Source organism: Syzygium oleosum, unplaced genomic scaffold, assembly GCF_021117445.2.
Source record: "Syzygium oleosum isolate NSW1041296 unplaced genomic scaffold, Sole_v2.1 Sole_v2.46, whole genome shotgun sequence".
Classification (NCBI taxonomy): domain Eukaryota; kingdom Viridiplantae; phylum Streptophyta; class Magnoliopsida; order Myrtales; family Myrtaceae; genus Syzygium; species Syzygium oleosum.
Genome location: NW_026607530.1, coordinates 584,362 through 605,478, shown reverse-complemented (window position 1 = coordinate 605,478; position 21,117 = coordinate 584,362). Strand labels below are relative to the sequence as shown.

General features: G+C 38.4%; 1 protein-coding gene and 1 pseudogene across 1 annotated transcript; both read left to right on the top strand.

The window, feature by feature from the left end:
* The first annotated feature begins 2,287 nt into the window (after positions 1–2,287).
* LOC130136584 (G-type lectin S-receptor-like serine/threonine-protein kinase LECRK3) lies at positions 2,288–4,696 on the top strand (annotated as a pseudogene).
* A 6,157-nt stretch (positions 4,697–10,853) lies between these two features.
* LOC130136555 (G-type lectin S-receptor-like serine/threonine-protein kinase LECRK3) lies at positions 10,854–13,325 on the top strand. Its single transcript, XM_056306578.1, has one exon. The coding sequence runs from the start codon at positions 10,899–10,901 to the stop codon at positions 13,281–13,283; it is 2,385 nt and encodes a 794-aa protein (XP_056162553.1). The 5' UTR covers positions 10,854–10,898; the 3' UTR covers positions 13,284–13,325.
* The last annotated feature ends 7,792 nt before the right edge of the window (positions 13,326–21,117 follow it).

Below are 21,117 nucleotides of genomic sequence, written 5' to 3'. Positions count from 1 at the left end.
CAGGGAAAATTACCCAAAAAGTCTTAAACCTTTTGCAATTGTGCCAATTCAGTCCTAAACCTTTTTTTTGGGCCAATTCAGTCCTAAACCTTTTTTTTTTGAGTCAATTCAGTCCTAAACCTTTTGCAAATCAGCCAATTCAGTCCTTTTGGCCGGCCGGCGCTGACATGGCCGCCGGCCGGCTGACGTGGCGCCGGCCGGCGTCCACATGGCAATATTTTAAAATTTTTTTTATTATCGAATTTTTTTCGTTTTTTTTTTCTTTTCCTTCTCTCCCTGGCCTGTCTGGCCAGGGGGGAGGCTCGCCGACGAGGCGAGTTGGGCCCTCGCCGCCGCTGGGCGAGCTCGCCCAGCCATGGCGAGCTCGCCCAGCCATGGCGAGCTCGTCTAGCTCCGCCCTCGCCCAGATTTGGCGAGGCGGAGCTGGGCGAGCTCGCCCAGCGGCGGCGAGGGCCTAGCTCGCCTCGCCGGAGTTGGGCCCTCGCTGGCGAGCCTCCGGCCAAGGGGAGAAGGAAAAGAAAAAAAAAAGAAAAAAGGAAAAAAATTCGAAAATAATAAAAAAATTAAAATATTACCACGTGGATGTCGGCCGGCCAAAAGGACTGAATTGGCTGGTTTGCAAAAGGTTTAGGACTGAATTGGCAAAAAAAAAGGTTTAGAACTGAATTGACACAATTGCAAAAGGTTTAGAACTTTTTTGGTAATTTTCCCTCAATCTGCACGAACAGGCTCAAAGGGTTCGACTTCGTGCTTGTCTTATTGAGTAATTTATAAAGAGGAACACTCCCTCTATGTGTACTGATCACATTAATTATATGTAAACCAAATTGCTTTTACGGTGCGTTTGTTTCGCGAAAAACGTAATGTTTCTAGAAAATATTTTCTAGGAATTCATTTTCTAGGAAAATGGTTACTTTTTCCTTTGTTTGGTGATTTTGATTGAAAAAGTTTTATGGCGTTTGGATCTCATTTGAAAAATGATTTCAATCCATGACTTTATCTTAGACAAAAAAAATTGAATTTTTAAATAGTTTTTAAAATTTTCTTTTCTTTTCTTTTTCTTTTTCCTTCTTCCTCCCTCGTCGGCCCGCACTTGTGGCAGGTCATTAGCCGTCACCGAGGCCAGCGACCAGTAGAGGAAGGAAGAAGGAAAAAGAAAAATAAAAAAAGAAAAAGAAAGAAAAGAAAAAAGAAAAAAAGAAAAAAGTATAAAAAGAAAGAAAAGAATAAAGAAAAGAAAATATTAACAAATTCAATATAAGCAATTCCGGAAAGTGTTTTCACATTCTTATATTAGGAAATTCACTTTCCTAAATTTATACATGAATATTTTTCTTGATCGGAAAGTGTTTTCGATTGACTAATCATTTTTAGGAACCCAACGGACGAAAGTCCGAAAAATGGATTTCCGGAAAACACCTTCCCTCATACAAATACACCTTAGATGTGATAAGTATTGCATGATGTCGTTAAGTCTATGAGCATGATATCTTTATGTCTCTACGAAATCCATTTAACCAAACGTATCGGATTCAAAACCCGAAACTCCTGTATCAATTTTTTTGTAGATTATCTGCCGGAACTATGTATATTCATCATTGTTGTAGCCATTCCTCTCCAAGTTACACAAGACCCGGGACACGGGACTATAAAGCAAATTTCCGCGTCCCTCCGAGCATATCTGCCATTATGATTGAGAAATTCAATTTCCATAAAGCAACTCATACTCGGTTTGAATTCGCAGGGATTGAATCAACTGCGGGCCGTGCCTTCTTCTCCATCACGTTCATCTCATAAAATTTCCAACTTAACGTGTACGACATTTGGTCAAAGTCTTCCAAATTTGCGTGATCCTTGGAAAATTTTTTGGGCCCGGAAAGCTCATGGAGCATACTTGCCTTATTCTAAATTGGACAAGTTTTCTTTCACCGTTGGTTTCTCTAAAGAAAAAGGGAAAAATACCGAAAATGAGCAAAACTAAATTTACAAAGATATTATCACCAGAAAAATTTAATATCAATGATACTATTATAAGATAATTTTTTTGTAAACTTTGCTGAATATATTAATAGAACTGATAAGATACTTTAAGGAAAAAAGAAATAAAAACAAGAAACACTAATATAAGATTATTCTAGATACACGTGCTGACAGGGGCAAAGTCTGTCCACAGATTTGGTTCAAACTAGCTGTGGGAGAGACTCGGGTAGCGTAGAAAGTGGAAGGAAGATCTATAAAGAATGCCGGTTTCATTCGTAAGGCTGAAGTAGCTCAACTCAAGGAGCACGCGAGTTTCATCTAACATGGCTTCAGTGATGTTAGGAATCCTTCTAATACTTGTTCCACTTCCACTTTCCGCCGAAGCTCAGACCTCTGGCAACTTGACCTTGGGCTCCTCGTTAACAGCGAATGACAAGAACTCTTCCTTGCTTTCGCCGTCGGGTGAGTTCGCCTTCGGGTTCCGGGAAATGGGAAGAGGGGCTCATTTGTTGGCTATATGGTTCGAGAAAATAGAGGACAAAACCATAGTTTGGTCGGCGAACAACGGACTGGTGCTTGCCGACCCAAAAAGGAAGAGAGCTGTGGTCTTCTAGCCTGATCGGCACCGGCGTAGCATATGCGACCATGCTCAACACGGGGAACTTCATCCTAGCGAGCACGAACCACGTCAACTTGTGGGATACGTTCAGCCAACCGACCGATACTATACTGCCAACGCAACAGTTAGGTCAAGGGAGTATAGGTAACGCTCGCTATTCCGAAATGAATTACTCCGCCGGGAGATTCCTCTTTACACTGCAAACCGACGGAAATCTCGTGCTCTATGCCACTCCTACCCCGTTGAAACCCTCAGATGCTTACTGGGCCAGCGCCACCGCCAGCACCCCACGTATCGGCTTCCAGTTGATATTCAATCAAAGTGGTCAGGTCTACCTCACGAATAGTACTGGAACAGTACTCAATATCGTCACCTCAGGCACAGTTCCAACCAGCGAATTTACCAAAGGACGATTCTTGAATACGATGGGGTCTTCAGGCAATATGTCCACCCTAAGACGGCAAATTCGAGTTCTGGCTGGGCAATGGGCTGGACGATGGTCTCTTCCCCGGTCCCTTCAAATATATGCATGAGCATCGAGGGAACTGCCGGTACTGGAGCTTGTGGCTTCAACAGCTACTGTACCCTTGGAGACGATCAGAGGCCCCGATGCCAGTGCCCACCTGGATATACTCTGTTAGATTCGACGAACGAGATGAACGGATGCAGACAAAACTTCGTATCACAGAGTTGTGAAGGAAGTAGGCCTGAAAATGACCAGTTCGCTTTGCGTGACATGCCCAATACAGACTGGCCACAGTCTGGTTACGATAATAGCTCGCTACAAACCGAGGACTGGTGCCGAGAGGCTTGCTTGGCTGATTGTTTTTGCGCAGTCGCTTTTTTCAAAGATGGAAATTGCTGGAAAAAGAAGATCCCTCTTTTCAATGGTAGGATGGATACTAGTGGGCTTGGAAAATCTCTGATGAAGGTCAGGATAGATAACTTGACTTCAACATCTACAGGAAACGGCCAGAAGAAGAGCAAGAACTCGACTCTGGTGATCATTGGATCAGTGCTGTTGAGTAGTTCTGTGTTTTTGAACTTGCTTTTACCCCTCATTAGCTATTTGGTTTATAAAAGCTTCCGATATAAGGTTTCTAAGTTGTCACGACCAGTCCAGATCAACCAAGCCACAGGCACGCAGACTTTCACTTATCAGGAGCTTCAAGAAGCAACAGATGGATTCAAAGAAGAACTGGGTAGGGGTGCTTTTGGAACAGTGTACAAAGGTGTTCTCGGATCCGAGCATACAAACTTTGTGGCAGTAAAAGCATTGGCAACAAGGACCGGAGAAAGGGAAAAGGAGTTTGAAAGAGAAGTGAGTGCAATTGGCCAAACTAACCACAAGAACTTAGTGCAGTTGCTTGGATTCTGCAATGAGGGTCAAAACCGATTACTGGTGTATGAATTCATGAGCAACGGCAGTTTGGCCGATTTTCTTTTTGGCTCTTCAAGGCCCAGCTGGTACAAAAGAATAGAAATTGCCAGTGGTGTTGCGCGGGGGCTCTCTTACTTTCATGACGATTGTACCAGGCACATAATCCACTGTGACATCAAGCCGCAAAATATTCTTCTTGATGGCTCTATCGTTGCAAAAATATCAGACTTCGGATTAGCTAAGCTCTTGATGGCGAACCAAACACAAACCACAACCGGAGTCAGAGGAACGAGAGGTTATTTAGCGCCGGAATGGTTCAGGAATATGCCTATTTCTGGCAAAGTAGACGTTTACAGCTTCGGCATTTTGTTGCTAGAGCTCATCTGCTGCAGAAAGAACTACGAGCCAGAAGCGGAAACTGAAGCTCAAATTGTGCTGGTCGACTGGGTGTATAACTGCTACCACGATGGGAACATAATTGTGCTGGTGGAGAGTGACAAGGAGGCATCAAGTGACATGAGAAGGGTGAGAAGATTTGTGATGACGGCATTGTGGTGCATCCAGGAAGAGCCAGCTTTGAGGCCAACCATGACGAAAATCACTCAGTTGTTGGAAGGAGCTGTTGAAGTCTCAGTCCCTCCAGATCCAAGCTCTTTTATCAGTGCAATTTGATTTTGCTTATGAAGCCAACTGGTGCCTGTGTAATCATGAAAAGTATTTGTATTGTCTGTAACTGCTATTAAGCCAACATAAACTCTTTCATAAGGTCTTCACATGGATCCCGCTTAAATAAGCTAAATCTTACTGATGCTTAACATTCCCTCACATGTATCCAAAAGAGAACGGTTTGACGATTGTCGGCAAAAGGGATTGCATGCAAGGCCGCTTGCGACTTTGAAGAGAGATTTAGATTGTGGAGTGATCAAGTAACCATATCAAATGATGCAGAACCAGTCATTGAAAAATTTTAAGTCAGGGGCATTATTGTGTTGAATCTCTTAGGACTTCTACATGGATCATATACCTTTATGTCACGGGAAAAACTAATGTGGCTCCATCAAAGCATTTTCATCGACAATTTTGCTTCATCAAAATTGCATTCGATGCAGTAGAACCGTGTTTTTAACCTGATCCAAGCAAAATAGATCTTCTCTGCTAAATTAGATGACGAGAGCCATATGAAACTTGCCGATCCTCAAGGTGTGCATCGGGTGCCCAGAAATCCCAATTACAATAGTTCTACTGCTTTTTTTTTTATTCATACAAAAGGGACTCTCACTTCCTTCGGGCAACCAACTTGTTATAGGCCAAAGAAGTGAGTCCGCAAATCACGTAGTTGGAAGCATAATCAAATGAACTCTCTTCTCGATTCATCCATTGAGAAATTGCGAGAAGCGACACAAGGCGAACAATTTTCTAAGCATAAGTATTCCCTTCCAAAATGATCATCGGAGATCTTCCATTCGATAACTGGTCCAAACAGGACGGAACAGGAAAATATACCAAGACAAGATCAGGGAAAGAAAAGGGAAAAACGAAGAGTTATAAAGGGGAAAGAAGAGCGCGTCCGGAGAAGGAAAGAGGAAAGGAAAGAAAAAGAAGAGAAAATAGAAAAAAGGGAAAAAAGAAAGAAGAGAGAGAGAAAAGAGAAATAAAGCTTTACGCGTACTTGCCACGGGATTTTGATCAAGTTGAATTCACTTCGATTCGCAATACCCGAGAACGATTCAAGCCTTTCGTTCTTCTAATCGGAGTAGTTTTTGGAATTATGACTTAAATTCATAATTAAGTTAAATTGGATCTGCGAAATCCGAATTTGAGTCATAATTCCAAAAACTACTCCGATTAGAAGAACGAAGGGCTTGAATTCTTACCGGCCGTTGGAAACCGAAATAAATCCGACTTGGTAAGGTCTCGCTGCGACTTGTTCCCATGCATGCACGGGGCCATTCAATTCAATGGATATATATATACTTTCCTCCTTGTTCCTCCAATTTTCAAGATCTCCAATGCATGCTCAATTTAAGAGCATGTGGCCCAATTCCATCCTTCATGCGGCCGGCCCCAGCTAAATTATTTGGGGTAGGGCTTGGCGTTCTTGCTTGGTTGGACCACGACTCGGTTCATTCTCCTTAGGATTTTTTATGATGCTACTTATAAATAAAAATAATCCCAAGGTGAATATTTGTAGGGTCAGTGTGTTAATGACGTATGAGTTGATATGAAAAGACGAGGTAAGGAAGATAATATCGAAGGCTTCAATGGTCTCGTCAAATTGAATCTCCCATGATGTAGCAAACACTACAATCCCCTTAATGGCGATGAAATTTAGCCAGAAGCATGACTGTTAATAATGCAAATTCACGTACATTTTTTTTTGGCAAAGATTAACGGATTAAATTCCTAATTTTAGGTGTCAACAGTGAGTCCCCTAGCAAAAACCGTGTCTGTCCAGCGTGAGCAAGCCAAGGTCCATTCAAATCCATCCTTCTCTAATCTTCATCACCTTGATGTCCTAAAAGGTTTTTGGTTGTGGTCCGTTTATCACATACCGAGCACTAAATCGAAGTTTAAGGTCGAGTATGTTACCTTGCCTCACTCCAACGGGCGATCGAAAGATTTTTTTTTAAGTTGTTGACTTGATACTTCATTGATCCTCTGTAAGCTCTAAATGCTCTATACTTTTGTAGGACAATTATATTGAAAGTTCTCCAACTTATTGCGAAAGTGCAATCGAGCCAGTAAACTTTCAAAATATGTAATCAAGTCTTACAACTTGTTAAATAGGTTTGATCAAGTCCATCCGTTAGCTTGTCCAATTTGGTTAACGGAAAAAGATGACATGGCTTTTATTTTTTAACATATTTCGAAGAAAGAGGTGTTCATAAGGTTGCCACATCAGACATTTCAGAAAACAATTATTTATATATTAATAGCAACATAGAACATTTTGCTTTAATATCTTTTAACATTGTTTTTCTAAAATGGATGATGTGGCAACTAGATCGGCGCCTCTCTCTCTCTTTGAACAACAATTAAAAATCATATGGATTTTTTCTGTTAGTCATATTGGACGAAGAGAGACTCGAATGCACAATTTCGATAAGGTTTTAGACTTATTTGAACTTTTCTAAAGGTTTTAATACTCGATCGCACTTTTGTGATAAATTTAGGACTTCTAATGCACTTATTCTTATTTTTTTCAACTCTCGTATGCAAATTTTCGTAGAGTATATGCAGACTTATGTTGATTGGTTATTAATGTAACCATTCCTCTCCAAGCTGCACAAGGCTCATTGCAATTTAAGTATTAGATCACCACGATGCCACGGATCACATCCATTGAGCGAATGTTTAATGCGGGACACTATAGCAAATTTCCACGTACATTCGAGTATCTGATTGAAACATTCAATTTCCAGGAATCGACCTGTAATCGGATTGATTTCACAGGGAATGAATCAACTGCGGCCTCTGCCTTTCTTCTCCACCATTTTCATCTCATAAAATCTCCACCAAACATGAAAGATGTTTTGGCCAAAGTCTTCCAAATGTGCCTGTTTCTCCTTGCAAAATTTCTGGGTCATGGCAAGCTCAAAGGGCCACGATCAAGCAGACTTGCCTTGTTATAAATTTGATAAGTTTGTGCTGCCGGCCAGTGAAAATTCCGACATAAGCTTTACTCCAATCGCGAATAGTTATAATATTCCATTGGTCAATGAATCTCCGTGCACGGTACTTTTCTAACATGAATAATAAATTGTAAGTCTCGATGGCAATATCATATGATGGTGGTCCAACCGACTGATGGTAATTTACAGACAATGTTAGCAATTTACACACATTAAATGCAAGAGTAAGATATCAATTGTCTTAGGAATTTATCACTTAAAATGACAACTTAGCAGTAAATTTAATAACTTATCGACATAGATCTGCCTTTAAGAGAATAAGTTACCAGTAGAAAAAGGAACTTACCAACTTCAAGAAAATATAATTTACCACTCAAGATAAAAACTTAGCAGTGAAATTAGTAACTAGTAACTTTAAGTTCATGGACCATTGTTATCATTTTTCTTAAATTGAAAAATACCTAAAAATCAACTGGTGGATGTTAGATTTGAGAACGGTATGGTTCTCTCAATGGTAAATTATAAATAGTTCAACCGGATATAAAAAAGGGGTTAATTCCAAAAAAAACATCAACTTTATTTCGAGGGACAATTTTGATATGAACTTTTTTTTGTCTTATAAGAAACACCAACTTTCACTTAAATCCCAAATTTGGCCTGAACAATTTGAAAATTTCACGTTACAGGGTCACATTTGGAACTCAAGTAAAAGTTGGTGATTGTTATCGAGACAAAAATAAGTTTGTGATAGGATTGTCACTCAAGGTAAAGTTGGTACTTTTTTTTAGAATTAGTCAATAGAAATGCCGCCACTCAACTTTTACAGGACTTGTAACAGTGAACAAGTTCGGCCTTGGTAAAAAGAGCTATCTACAATATCGTTTTAAATACATGTTTCCACTTGCACATGGCACAGTTCACATGTTTTGCATCAACAGCAGCATGAAAATCCACGAGAGGAAACGCCATTGCCGGGTGGAAGTAAGCAACGATGTTACAGATCATGTAGATACAATCGCCAAGCAAATGCCAAATTGTTAAAAGCTTAAGGATCAGTTTTACATATTACTAGGGACGCATGACAGAAAGACTATACTTTCGCCTGAAGAAATAACCGAGGGGGAAGCCCAAGTACGAGCTCATTGGCATCTTCAGTTGGACTAATCTTTATTTAAAAAACTTAAACCAATAAGTTATATGCCAATTAGAATTTATCAACTCCTCCGTATTATGCCACATACATGATGTGATACTTCTTTTCACCTACCATCCTCACACGTTCACCTCAACACGTATAATAGATAGCTGAATTCTAACAAATTGTTTGCCGAAACAAGAGCAAATTTCTACCTTACCAAAAAAAAAACAAAGAGCAAATTTCTGCGCAATGTAATTTTCAATATGATCAATAAATTATAAATTTTGTTAGTAAAGTCATGCAACTGGTGACTTCTTAGTGAAGCACGCTGATGGTAATATGTAACTTACAAATTGAATAAAAAACTTAGCACTGACACTAGTAACTTACCACGTAAATCCTTACAAGTTAGTGAATTTCTAATATAGTAACGATTTTGCCATTGGAAAAAAAATCAAGGGCAAATTACTAAAAATTTACCAAACATTTGTGGATCCAATCACAATCTTCTCTTGAACTTTGGGATAGTATAGGTTTGCCCCTAAGCTTCAATTGTTATCTCATGTTATAGCAGTTATTTTTCCGTTATGTTTTCTATTAGCATGCGCGATGCACATGCCTGTTAAGGCGTAAAATTGTATTTTCTTCTCATTTTGAAGGAAACATTTTTGTCACCATTGATTTATGTAAACAATGGAAAAATAAAGAAAATGGAGAAATTGATATCATGAAGAAACAAATTTCAATAATCATATCAAATAAATTTCTTTAAATTTGATGGATATATTAATATAACTAATAAGATATTTTAAGAAAAAGAAACGCAAATAAGTAAAAAGGAAAACGGTCTCAACAACAAAAAAAAAGGTCAAATTACAAAGCCGCCTACTCATTATGTATTTTTTAACGGTTTATTAACATTTCGACAAAAAAAAAGGTTTATTAACACAACAACTAATTGATTTGATAAATCATTTTCTTTCATGAGTTGAGGGCATCATTTCCTTCTTAAATTTTATAAATACTTTTATTAATTAATAAACTTCATGAGCAAACAATTTTTTTTTCATTTTATATATTCTGTTATTGAGGCATTTTCTCTTTTTTAAATGGACTTTTTGTAAAGCTCCGCCATTGAAGTTATTACATACAAATGAAATTGGTGACTTACTAATGTATGCTCGCTTTTAGGTTAGAAACTATGAAATTTGGTAGAGTAAAGTTCAATACTAACCTTGTCAACCTATTTAGGAAGTTGCCACTGGAAACATAATTTTACTGGTGAAAATTAACAAATCACTTGTGAAATTAGTGGCCTGCTTTTCGCTTAGTGGAGTTATATGAAATTTATCAACTTTGATTGGAGTAGTAAATTATTAATTTCAACAGATAGACAACTTGCAAAACATTAGAGCAGTTAGTATATGTCATTATTTTAGACATAAGTAAAATAATGTTGATATGGACATCCCGAGTGCGATAGATTTGGTTTAAATGGAGAACGAGTTGTCACCTGTCTTCAACAACGGGACGTGCGGGAAAGACTCGGATATAATAGAAAATTCTGTAATGAACGCCGGTCTCAATTTAAAGGTTGAAGTAGCTAAAACATTATAATCAGAAAAAATAAATATCAATCATGATATTATAAAATAATATATTTAAGTATTGATGAACATATATATAGAACTTATAAGATACTTTAAGAAAAAAGAAACAAAATCAAGTAAAAAGGAAAAAGCGATGAATAACAAAAAGATCAATTCACAAAGATTGGATACTCATTATATACTTTTAAATGGTTCATTAATACTAAAAAAAGTTTGATCAATAAAATATATCTACATATAACACCTTATATTTTGATTAATCATTTCCTTTTACTACAGATGGAGCTTTTATAAAACGTCAGAACATTTGGTAAAATCATTATTCTAGATAGATATATGTGTTGACATGGGCAAAGTCTGTCCACAAATTTGGTTCAAACTGTGCTGTGGGGAAAAACAGGAGCGGAGTCACCTCTCTCACCTGCCCTAGTCACCTCTCTCACCTGCCCTGAACGACCGGAGCACGCAATGAAGAACGCTGGTTTCATTCATAAGGCTGAAGAAGCTCAACTCAAGGAGCGCGCAAGTTTCATCTAACATGGCTTCAGTGATTCTAGGAATCCTCCTACTACTAATTCCGCTTCCACTTTCCGCCGAAGCTCAGACCCCCGGCAGCTTAACCTTGGGCTCCTCGTTGACAGCGAACGACAGGAACTCTTCCTGGCTGTCCCTGTCGGGCGAATTCGCCTTCGGGTTCCGGGAAATGGGAAGAGGAGCTCATTTGCTAGCGATATGGTTTGAGAAGATAGAGGATAAAACCATAGTCTGGTCGGCGAATGGCGATAATCTAGCACCCGAAGGTTCGACAGTCCAGTTGACCGCCGACGGCAGACTGGTGCTTGTGGACCCAAAAGGAAGTGAGTTGTGGTCTCCTCTCCCGACCGTCAGTGGCGCAGCGTATGCGGCCATGCTTGACACGGGGAACTTCGTCCTGACGAGCCAGAACAATGTCAACTTGTGGGGGACGTTCAGCCAACCGACCGATACGATACTCCCTACGCAGCAGTTGGATCTAGGGACTAAAGTTAGAGCTCGCTACTCTGAAGTAAATTACTCCGCTGGGAGATTCCACCTCATACTACAAGATGACGGAAATCTCGTATTCTATGCCACTCCTACCAAGCCGGTCCTGTCAGATGCTTACTGGGCCAGCAAAACCCGGGGTACCGGCTTCCGGTTGATATTTAATCAAAGTGGTCAGGTCTACCTCACGGCAATGAATGGAAGAGTACTAACTCTCGTCACCTCAGGCACCAACCCGACCAGCGGATTTTACCAAAGAGCGATCCTTGAATATGACGGGGTCTTCAGGCAATATGTCCGCCCAAAGACAGCAAATTCGAGTTCTGGCTGGGCAATGGGCTGGTCGATGGTCTCTTCCCCGGTCCCTTCAAATATATGCATGAGGATCACCCAACAAACAGGTGGTGGAGCTTGTGGCTTCAACAGCTACTGTACTCTTGGAGATGATCAAATTCAGAGGCCCCGATGCCGCTGCCCACCTGGATATACTCTGTTAGATTTGACGAACGAGATGAACGGATGCAGACAGGACTTCGCACCACAGAGTTGTGATGGAAGTAAGCCTGAAACAGACCAGTTCGCTTTGCATGACATGCTCAATACAGACTGGCCGTTGTCTGATTACGAGCTTAGCGAGCCACAAACCGAGGACTGGTGCAGACAGGCTTGCTTGGCTGATTGTTTTTGTGCAGTCGCTATTTTCCGAGACCGAAATTGTTGGAAAAAGAGGATCCCTCTTTCAAATGGAAGGATGGATTCTAGTGTGGGTGGAAAGGCTCTGATCAAGGTCAGGATAAATAACTCGACTTCAAATTCTACAGGAAACGGAAACAAAAATTCGACTCTGATTATCATCGGATCAGTGCTGTTGAGTAGCTCTGTGTTTGTGAACTTGCTTTCACTCCTCATTAGCTATTTAGTATATAAAAGCTTCGGATCTAGGGATTATAAGTTGTCACGACTAGTCCAGATCAACCAAGCCACAGGCACGCAGACTTTCACTTATCAGGAGCTTCAAAAAGCAACAGATGGATTCAAAGAAGAACTAGGCAGGGGTGCTTATGGAACAGTGTACAAAGGTGTTCTCGGATCCGTGGATTCAAACTTTGTGGCAGTAAAAGTGTTGACGACAAGGACCGGAGAAAGCGAAAAGGAGTTTGAAAGAGAAGTGAGTGCAATTGGCCAAACTAACCACAAGAACTTAGTGCAGTTGCTTGGATTCTGCAATGAGGGTCAACACCGACTGCTGGTGTATGAATTCATGAGCAACGGAAGTTTGGCCGATTTTCTATTTGGCTCTTCAAGGCCCAGCTGGTACAAAAGAGTAAAAATTGCCTGTGGTGTTGCGTGGGGGCTCTCTTACTTGCATGACGATTGCACCAGGCACAAAATCCACTGCGACATCAAGCCGCAAAATATTCTTCTTGATGGCACTCTCGCTGCAAAAATATCAGACTTCGGGTTAGCAAAGCTCTTGATGGCCAACCAAACACGAACCACCACCGGAGTAAGAGGAGCGAGAGGTTATTTAGCGCCAGAATGGTTCAGGAATATGCCTATTTCTAGCAAAGTAGACGTTTACAGCTTTGGCATTTTGTTGCTAGAGCTCATCTGCTGTAGAAAGAACTACGAGCCGGAAGCGGAAACTGAAGCTCAAGTTGTGCTGGTTGACTGGGTGTATGACTGCTACCACGACGGGAACATAATTGTGCTGGTGGAGAGTAACGAGGAGGCATTAAGTGACATGAGAAGGGTGAGAAGATTTGTGATGACGGCATTGTGGTGCATCCAGGAAGAGCCAGCTTTGAGGCCAACCATGAAGAAAATCACTCAGATGTTGGAAGGAGCTGTTGAAGTCTCAGTCCCTCCAGATCCAAGATCTTTTATCAGTGCAATTTGATTTTGCTTATTAAGCCAACTGGTGTTTGTGTAATCATGAAAAGTATTTGTATTGTTTGTAACTGCTATTAAGCCAACATAACTTTTTCGTAATGTCTTCACATGGATCCTGCTTAAATAAGCTAAATCTTACTGATGCTTAACATTCCCTCACATGTATCCAAAAGAGAACGGGTTGACGATTGTCGGCAAAAGGGATTGTATGTGAGGCGGCATGCAACTTTGAAGAGAGATTTAGATTGATAGAGTGATCTAATAACCATATGAAATGATGCAGATCTAGTCACTGAAAATTTTTAAGTCCGGGGCATTATTGTGTTGAATCTCTTATGACTTCTACGTGGATCACATACCATTATGTCGCTGGAAAAACTAATGTGGCTCCATCAAAGCATTTTCATCGACAATTTTGCTTCATCAAAATTGCATTCGACGCAGTAGAGCAGTGTTTTAACCTGACCCAAGCAAAATAGATCTTCTCTGCTACCAAGACGGGAACATAATTGTGCTGGTGGAGAGTGACGAAGAGGCATGAAGTGACATGAGGAGGGTGAGAAGATTTGTGATGACGGCAATGTGGTGCATCCAGGAAGACCCAGCTTTGAGGCCAACCATGAAGAAAATCACTCAGATGTTGGAAGGAGCTGTTGAAGTCCCAGTCCCTCCAGTTCCAAGCTCTTTTATCAGTTGAATATGATTTTGCTTGTTAAGAAGACTGGTGTTTGTGTAATCATGAAAAGTATTAGTATTGTCTGACCCAAGCAAAATAGATCTTCTCTGCTAAATTAGATGCTGAGAGTCATATGAAACTTGCCGATCCTCAAGGTGTGGATCGGGTGCCCAGAAATCCCAATTACAATAGTTCAACCGCTTATTTTTTTATTCATACAGAAGGGACTCTCACTTCCTTCTTGGGCAACCAACTTGTTATAGGCCAAAGAAGTCACAGTCCGCAAATCACGTAGTTGGAAGCATAATCAAATGAACTTTCTTCTCGATTCATCTGTTGAGAAATTGCGAGAAGCGACACAAGGCAAACAATTTTCTAAGCATAAGTATTGCATTCCAAAATGATCATCGGAGATCTTGTATAAACAACTCGGTGAGCTACAATCAATGCCATTCGATAACTGGTCCAAACAGGACGGAACTGGAAAATATACCAAGACAAGATAAGGGAAAGATCCCGAAGATCAAAATCCAACAATCATTTGTTGGATTGGTCAGCTATGGCGTCTGCCAGCTCGTTCACTATCATTTCCATGTCATTCTCAATTCAATGGACGATGTTTTGGTCAAGGGTCTTCGTCTTTTATTTGTTTCACTTCGGAAAAGTCTGCTTGCGCCAATTTCATAGAAGTAGATGAATGCACCCGTTAATGTAATATTTAGCTATTCTTTTGACTTGGTCAAAAAGTGGGCTTTTTATTTAAAAAAAAGGGGAAAGAAAAGGGAAAAGCGAAGAGTTACAAAGGAGAAAGGAGAGCACGTCCGGAGAAGGAAAGAGGAAAGGAAAGAAAAAGAAGAGAAAATAAAAAAAAGGGGAAAAAAAAGAAGAGAGAGAGAAAAGGGAAATAGGGCTTTATGCGTATTCATCACGAGGTTTTCATCAAGCTGAATTCACTTCGTTTTACAACATCCGATAACGAATCAAGCACTTCGTTCTTCTAATCGGAGTAGTTTTTGGAATTATGACTTAAATTCATAATTAAGTTAAATTGGAACTGCGAAATCCGAATTTGAGTCATAATTCAAAAAACTACTCCGATTAGAAGAACAAAGGGCTTGAATTCTTACCGGCCGTTGCAAACCGAAATAAATCCGACTTGGTAAGGTCTCGAGGCGACTTGTTCCCACGCATGCATGAGGCCATTCAATTCAATGCATATACTTTCCTCCTCGTTCCTCCAATTTTCAAGATCTCCAATGCATACTCAATTGAAGAGCATGTGGCCCAATTCCATTCTTCAAGTGGCCGGCCCCCGCTAAATTATTTGGGGTAGGGCTTGGCGTTCTTGCTTGGTTGGACCACGACTCGGTTCATTCTCCTTAGGATTTTTTATGACGCTACTTAGAAATAAAAATAATCCCAAGGTGAATATTTGTAGGGTCAGTGTGTTAACGACGTATGAGTAAGGAAGATGATATCGAAGGCTTCAATGTTCTCGTCAAATTGAATCTCCCGTGATGTAGCAAACACCACAATCCCCTTAACGGCGATGAAATGTAGCCAGAAGCATGACTGTTAATAATCCAAATTCACACATATTTTTTTTTGCCAAGGATTAACGGATTAAATCCCTAATTTTAGGTGTCAACAGTGAGTCCCCTAGCAAAAACCGTGTCTATCCAGCGTGAGCAAGCCAAGCTCCATTCAAATCCATCCATCTCTAATCTTCATCACCTTGATGTCCTAAAAGGTATTCGGTTGTGGTCCGGTTATCACATACCGAGCACTAAATCGAAGTTTAAAGTCAAGTACGTTACCTTGCCTCACTCCAACGGGCGATCAAAAGATTTTTTTTTAAGTTGTTGACTTGATACTTCATTGATCCTCTGTAAGCTCTAAATGCTCTATACTTTTGTAGGACAATTGTATTGAAAGTTCTCCAACTTATTGCGAAAGTGCAATCGAGCCAGTAAACTTTCAAAATATGTAATCAAGTCTTAGAACTTGTTAAATAGGTTCGATCAAGTCCATTCGTTAGCTCGTCCAATTTGGTTAACGGAAAAAGATGACATGGCTTTTATTTTTTAACATATTTCGAAGAAAGAGGTTTCCTAAGGTTGCCACATCAGCTATTTCGGAAAAATAAAAGAAATTAAGAGTAAAAAAATTGGAAACAATTATTTGTATATTGATAGCAATATAGAACCTTTTGCTTTAATATCTTTTAATATTTTTTTTCCTAAAATGGATGATGTGGCAACTAGATCGGTGCCTCTCTTTCTCTCTCTGAACAACAATTAAAAACCATATCGATTTTTTCTGTTAGTCATATTGGACGAAGAGAGACTTGATTGCACAGTTTCAACAAGTTTTAAGACTTATTTGCACTTTTCTAAAGGTTTTAATACTCGATCACACTTTTGCGATAAATTTAAGACTTCTAATGCACTTATTCTTATTTTTGTCAACTCTCGTATGCAAATTTTCGTAGAGTATATGCAGACTTATGTTGATTGGTTATTAATGTAACCATTCCTCTCCAAGCTGCACAAGGCTCATTGCAATCTAAGTATTAGATCACCACGATGCCACGGATCACATCCATTGAGCGCATGTTTGATGCGGGACACTATAGCAAATTTCCACTTACATTCGAGTATCTAATTGAAACATTCAATTTCCAGGAAGCAACCTGTAATAGGATTGATTTCACGGGAATGAATCAATTGCGGCGTCTGCCTTTCTTCTCCACCATTTTCATCTCATAAAATCTCCACCAAGCATGAAAGATGTTTTGGCCAAAGTCTTCCAAATGTGTTTGTTTCTCCTTGGAAAATTTTTGGGTCATGGCAAGCTCAAAGGGCCACGACCAAGCAGACTTGCCTTGTTATAAATTTGATAAGTTTGTGCTGCCGGCCAGTGAAAATTCCGACATAAGCTTTACTCCAATCGCGAATAGTTATAATATTCCGTTGGTCAATAAATCTCTGTGCACGGTACTTTTCTAACATGAATAATAAATTGTAAGTCTCGATGGCAATATCATATGATGGTGGTCCAACCGACTGATGGTAATTTACAGACAATGTTAGCAATTTACACGCATTAAATGCAAGAGTAAGATATCAATCGTCTTAGGAATATATCACTTAAAATGACAACTTAGCGGTAAATTTAATAACTTATCGACCTAGATCCGCCTTTAAGAAAATAAGTTACCAGCAGAAAAAGGAACTTACCAACTTCAAGAAATATAATTTACCACTCAAAATAAAAACTTAGCAGAGAAATTAGTAACTAGTAACTTTAAGTTCATGGACCATTTTTATCATTTTTCTTAAATTGAAAAAAACCTGACAATCAATTGACGGATGTTGGATTTGAGAACAGTATCATTCTCTCAATGGTAAATTATAAATAGTTCAACTGGATAAAAAAAAGGAGTTAATTCTAAAAAAAAGCACAAACTTTATTTTGAGTGACAATTTTTACATGAATTTTTTTGTCTCATAAAAAAACACAAACTTTCGCTTAAATCCCAAATTTGGCCCGAACAATTTGAAAATTTCACGTCACAAGGTTAGATTTGGGACTCGAGTAAAAGTTGGTGCTTTTTATCCAGACTAAAAAAAGTTTGTGCTGGGATTGTCACTCAACGTAAAGTTAGTGCTTTTTTTTTTGAATTAGCCAATAAAAAAGCTGCCAATCAACTTTTACGGGAACTTGTAACGGTGAACAAGTTCGGCCTTGGTAAAAACAGCTATCTACAATATGGTTTTAAATACATGTTTACACTTGCACATGGCACAGTTCACATGTTTTGCATCAACAGCAGCATGAAAATCCACGAGAGGAAACGCCATTGCCGGGTGGAAGTAAGCAACAATGTTACAGGTCATGTAGATACAATCGCCAAGCAAAGGCCAAATTGTTAAAAGCTTAAGGATCAGTTTTACATATTACTAGGGATGCATGACAGAAACACGATACCGCCCGAAGAAATAATCAAGGGGAAAGCCCAAGTACAAGCTCTTTGGCATCTTCAGTTGGACTAATCTTCATTAAAAAAACTTAAATCAATAAGTTATATGCCAATTAGAATTTATCAACTCCTCCATATTATGCCACCTACACGTTGTGACACTTCTTTTCACCTAACATCCTCACACATTCACCTCAACACGTATAATAGATAGCTGAATTCTAACAAATTGTTCGCCGAAACAGGAGCATATTTCCGCGCAATATAATTTTCAATATGATCAATAAATTCTAAATTTTGTTAGTAAAATCATGTAGCTGGTGAATTCTTAGTCAAGCACGCTGATGGTAATGTAACTTACAAATTGAAACAAAAACTTAGCACTGACACTAGTAACTTACCACGTAAATCCTTACAAGTTAGTAAATTTCTAATATATTAACGATTTTGCCATTGGAAAGAAAATCAAGGGGAAATTACTCAAATTTACCAAACATTTATGGATCCAATCACAATCTTCTCTCGAACTTTGGGATAGTATAGGTTTGCCCCTAAGCTTTCAATTGTTATCTCATGTTACCGCAGTTATGTTTCCGTTATGTTTTCTATTAGCATGCGCAATGCACATACCTGTTAAGGGGTAAAATTGTATTTTCATCTCATTTTGAAGGAAACATTTTTGTCACCATTGATTTATGTAGACAATGGAAAAATAAAGAAAATGGAGAAATTAATATCATGAAGAAACAAATTTCAATAATGATATCAAATAAATTTCTTTAAATTTGATGGATATATTAATATAACTAATAAGATATTTTAAGAAAAAGAAACGCAACTAAGTAAAAAGGAAAACGGTCTCAACAACAAAAAAAAGGTCAAATTACAAAGCCGCCTACTCATTATGTATTTTTTAACGGTTCATTAACATTTCGACCTAAAAAAAGGTTTATTAACACAACTGATTGATTTGACAAATCATTTTCTTTCATGAGTTGAGGGCATCATTTCCTTTTTAAATTTTATAAATACTTTTATTAATTAATAAACTTTTAATTTTGATATGAACTTTTTTTTGTCTTATAAGCAACACCAACTTTCACTTAAATCCCAAATTTGGCCTGAACAATTTGAAAATTTCACATTACAGGGTCACATTTGGAACTCAAGTAAAAGTTGGTGATTGTTATCGAGACAAAAATAAGTTTGTGATAGGATTGTCACTCAAGGTGAAGTTGGTACTTTTTTTTAGAATTAGTCGATAGAAATGCTGCCACTCAACTTTTACAGGACTTGTAACAGTGAACAAGTTCGGCCTTGGTAAAAAGAGCTATCTACAATATCGTTTTAAATACATGTTTCCACTTGCACATGGCACAGTTCACATGTTTTGCATCAACAGCAGCATGAAAATCCACGAGAGGAAACGCCATTGCCGGGTGGAAGTAAGCAACAATGTTACAGGTCATGTAGATACAATTGCCAAGCAAATGCCAAATTGTTAAAAGCTTAAGGATCAGTTTTACATATTACTAGGGACGCATGACAGAAAGACTATACTTTCGCCCGAAGAAATAACCAAGGGGGAAGCCCAAGTACGAGCTCATTAGCATCTTCAGTTGGACTAATCTTCATTAAAAAAACTTAAACCAATAAATTATATGCCGATTAGAATTTATCAACTCCTCCATATTGTGTCACAAACACGATGTGATACTTCTTTTCACCTAACATCCTCACACGTTCACCTCAACATGTATAATAGATAGCTGAATTCTAACAAATTATTTGCCGAAACAGGAGCAAATTTCTGCCCAATATAAATTTCAATATGATCAATAAATTCTAAATTTTGTTAGTAAAATCATGTAACTGGCGACTTCTTAGTCGAGCACGCCGATAGTAATGTAACTTACAAATTGAAACAAAAACTTAGTATTGACGCTAGAAACTTACCACGTGAATCCTTACAAGTTAGTAAATTTGAAATATAGTAACGATTTTTCCATTGGAAAGAAAATCAAGGGGAAATTACTCAAATTTACCAAACATTTGTGGATCCAATCACAATTTCTCTCGAACTTTGGGATAGTATAGGTTTGCCCCTAAGCTTTCAATTGTTATCTCATGTTATAGCAGTTAGTTTTCCTTTATGTTTTTTATTAGCAGGCGCGATGCACATACCTTTTAAGGGGTAAAATTGTATTTTCATCTCATTTTTGAAGGAAACATTCTTTTTTCACCATTGATTTATGTAAACAATGGAAAAATAAAGAAAATGGAGAAATTAATATCATGAAGAAACAAATTTCAATAATAATATCAAATAAATTTCTTTAAATTTGATGAATATATTTATATAACTAATAAGATATTTTAAGAAAAAGAAACGCAAATAAGTAAAAAGGAAAACGGTCTCAACAACAAAAAAAAAGGTCAAATTACAAAGCCGCCTACTCATTATGTATTTTTAACGGTTTATTAACATTTCGACAAAAAAAGGTTTATTAACACAACAACTGATTGATTTGACAAATCATTTTCTTTCGTGAGTTGAGGGCATCATCTCCTTTTTAAATTTTATAAATATTTTTATTAATTAATATTCTTAATGAGCAACCAATGTTTTTTTTTTCATTTTACATATTCTGTTAGTGAGGCATTTTCTGTTTTCTAAATAAACTTTTTGTAAAGCTCCACCATTGAAGTTATTATATACAAGTGAAATTGGTAATTGTGAAATTTAAGTAGTAAAGTTCAATACTAACCTTGTCAACCTATTTAGGAAGTTGCCACTGGAAACAAAATTTTACTGGTGAAAGTTAACAAATTAGTTGTGAAATTAGTGGCCTGCTTTTCGCATAGCGGAATTTACCAACATGATATGGAATTTATCAACTTTGATTGAAATAGTAAATTATTAATTTCAACAGATGGACACCACTTGCAAAACTTTAGAGCAGTTGGTAAAAAATCATTATTTTAGATATATGTAAAATAATGTTGATATGGACATCCCGAGTGCGATATATTTGGTTTAAACAGAGAACAAGTAGTCACCTGTCTTCAACAATGGGACATACGGGAGAGACTCAGATATAATAGAAAATTCTATAATGAATGCCGGTTTCAATTTAAAGGTTGAAGTAGCTCCACTCAAGGAGCGCACAAACTTCATCTAAC

Coding starts and splice junctions, on each gene's coding strand:
- LOC130136555 (XM_056306578.1), top strand. CDS start 10,899: ATGGCTTCAGTGATTCTAGGAATCCTCCTACTACTAATTCCGCTTCCA.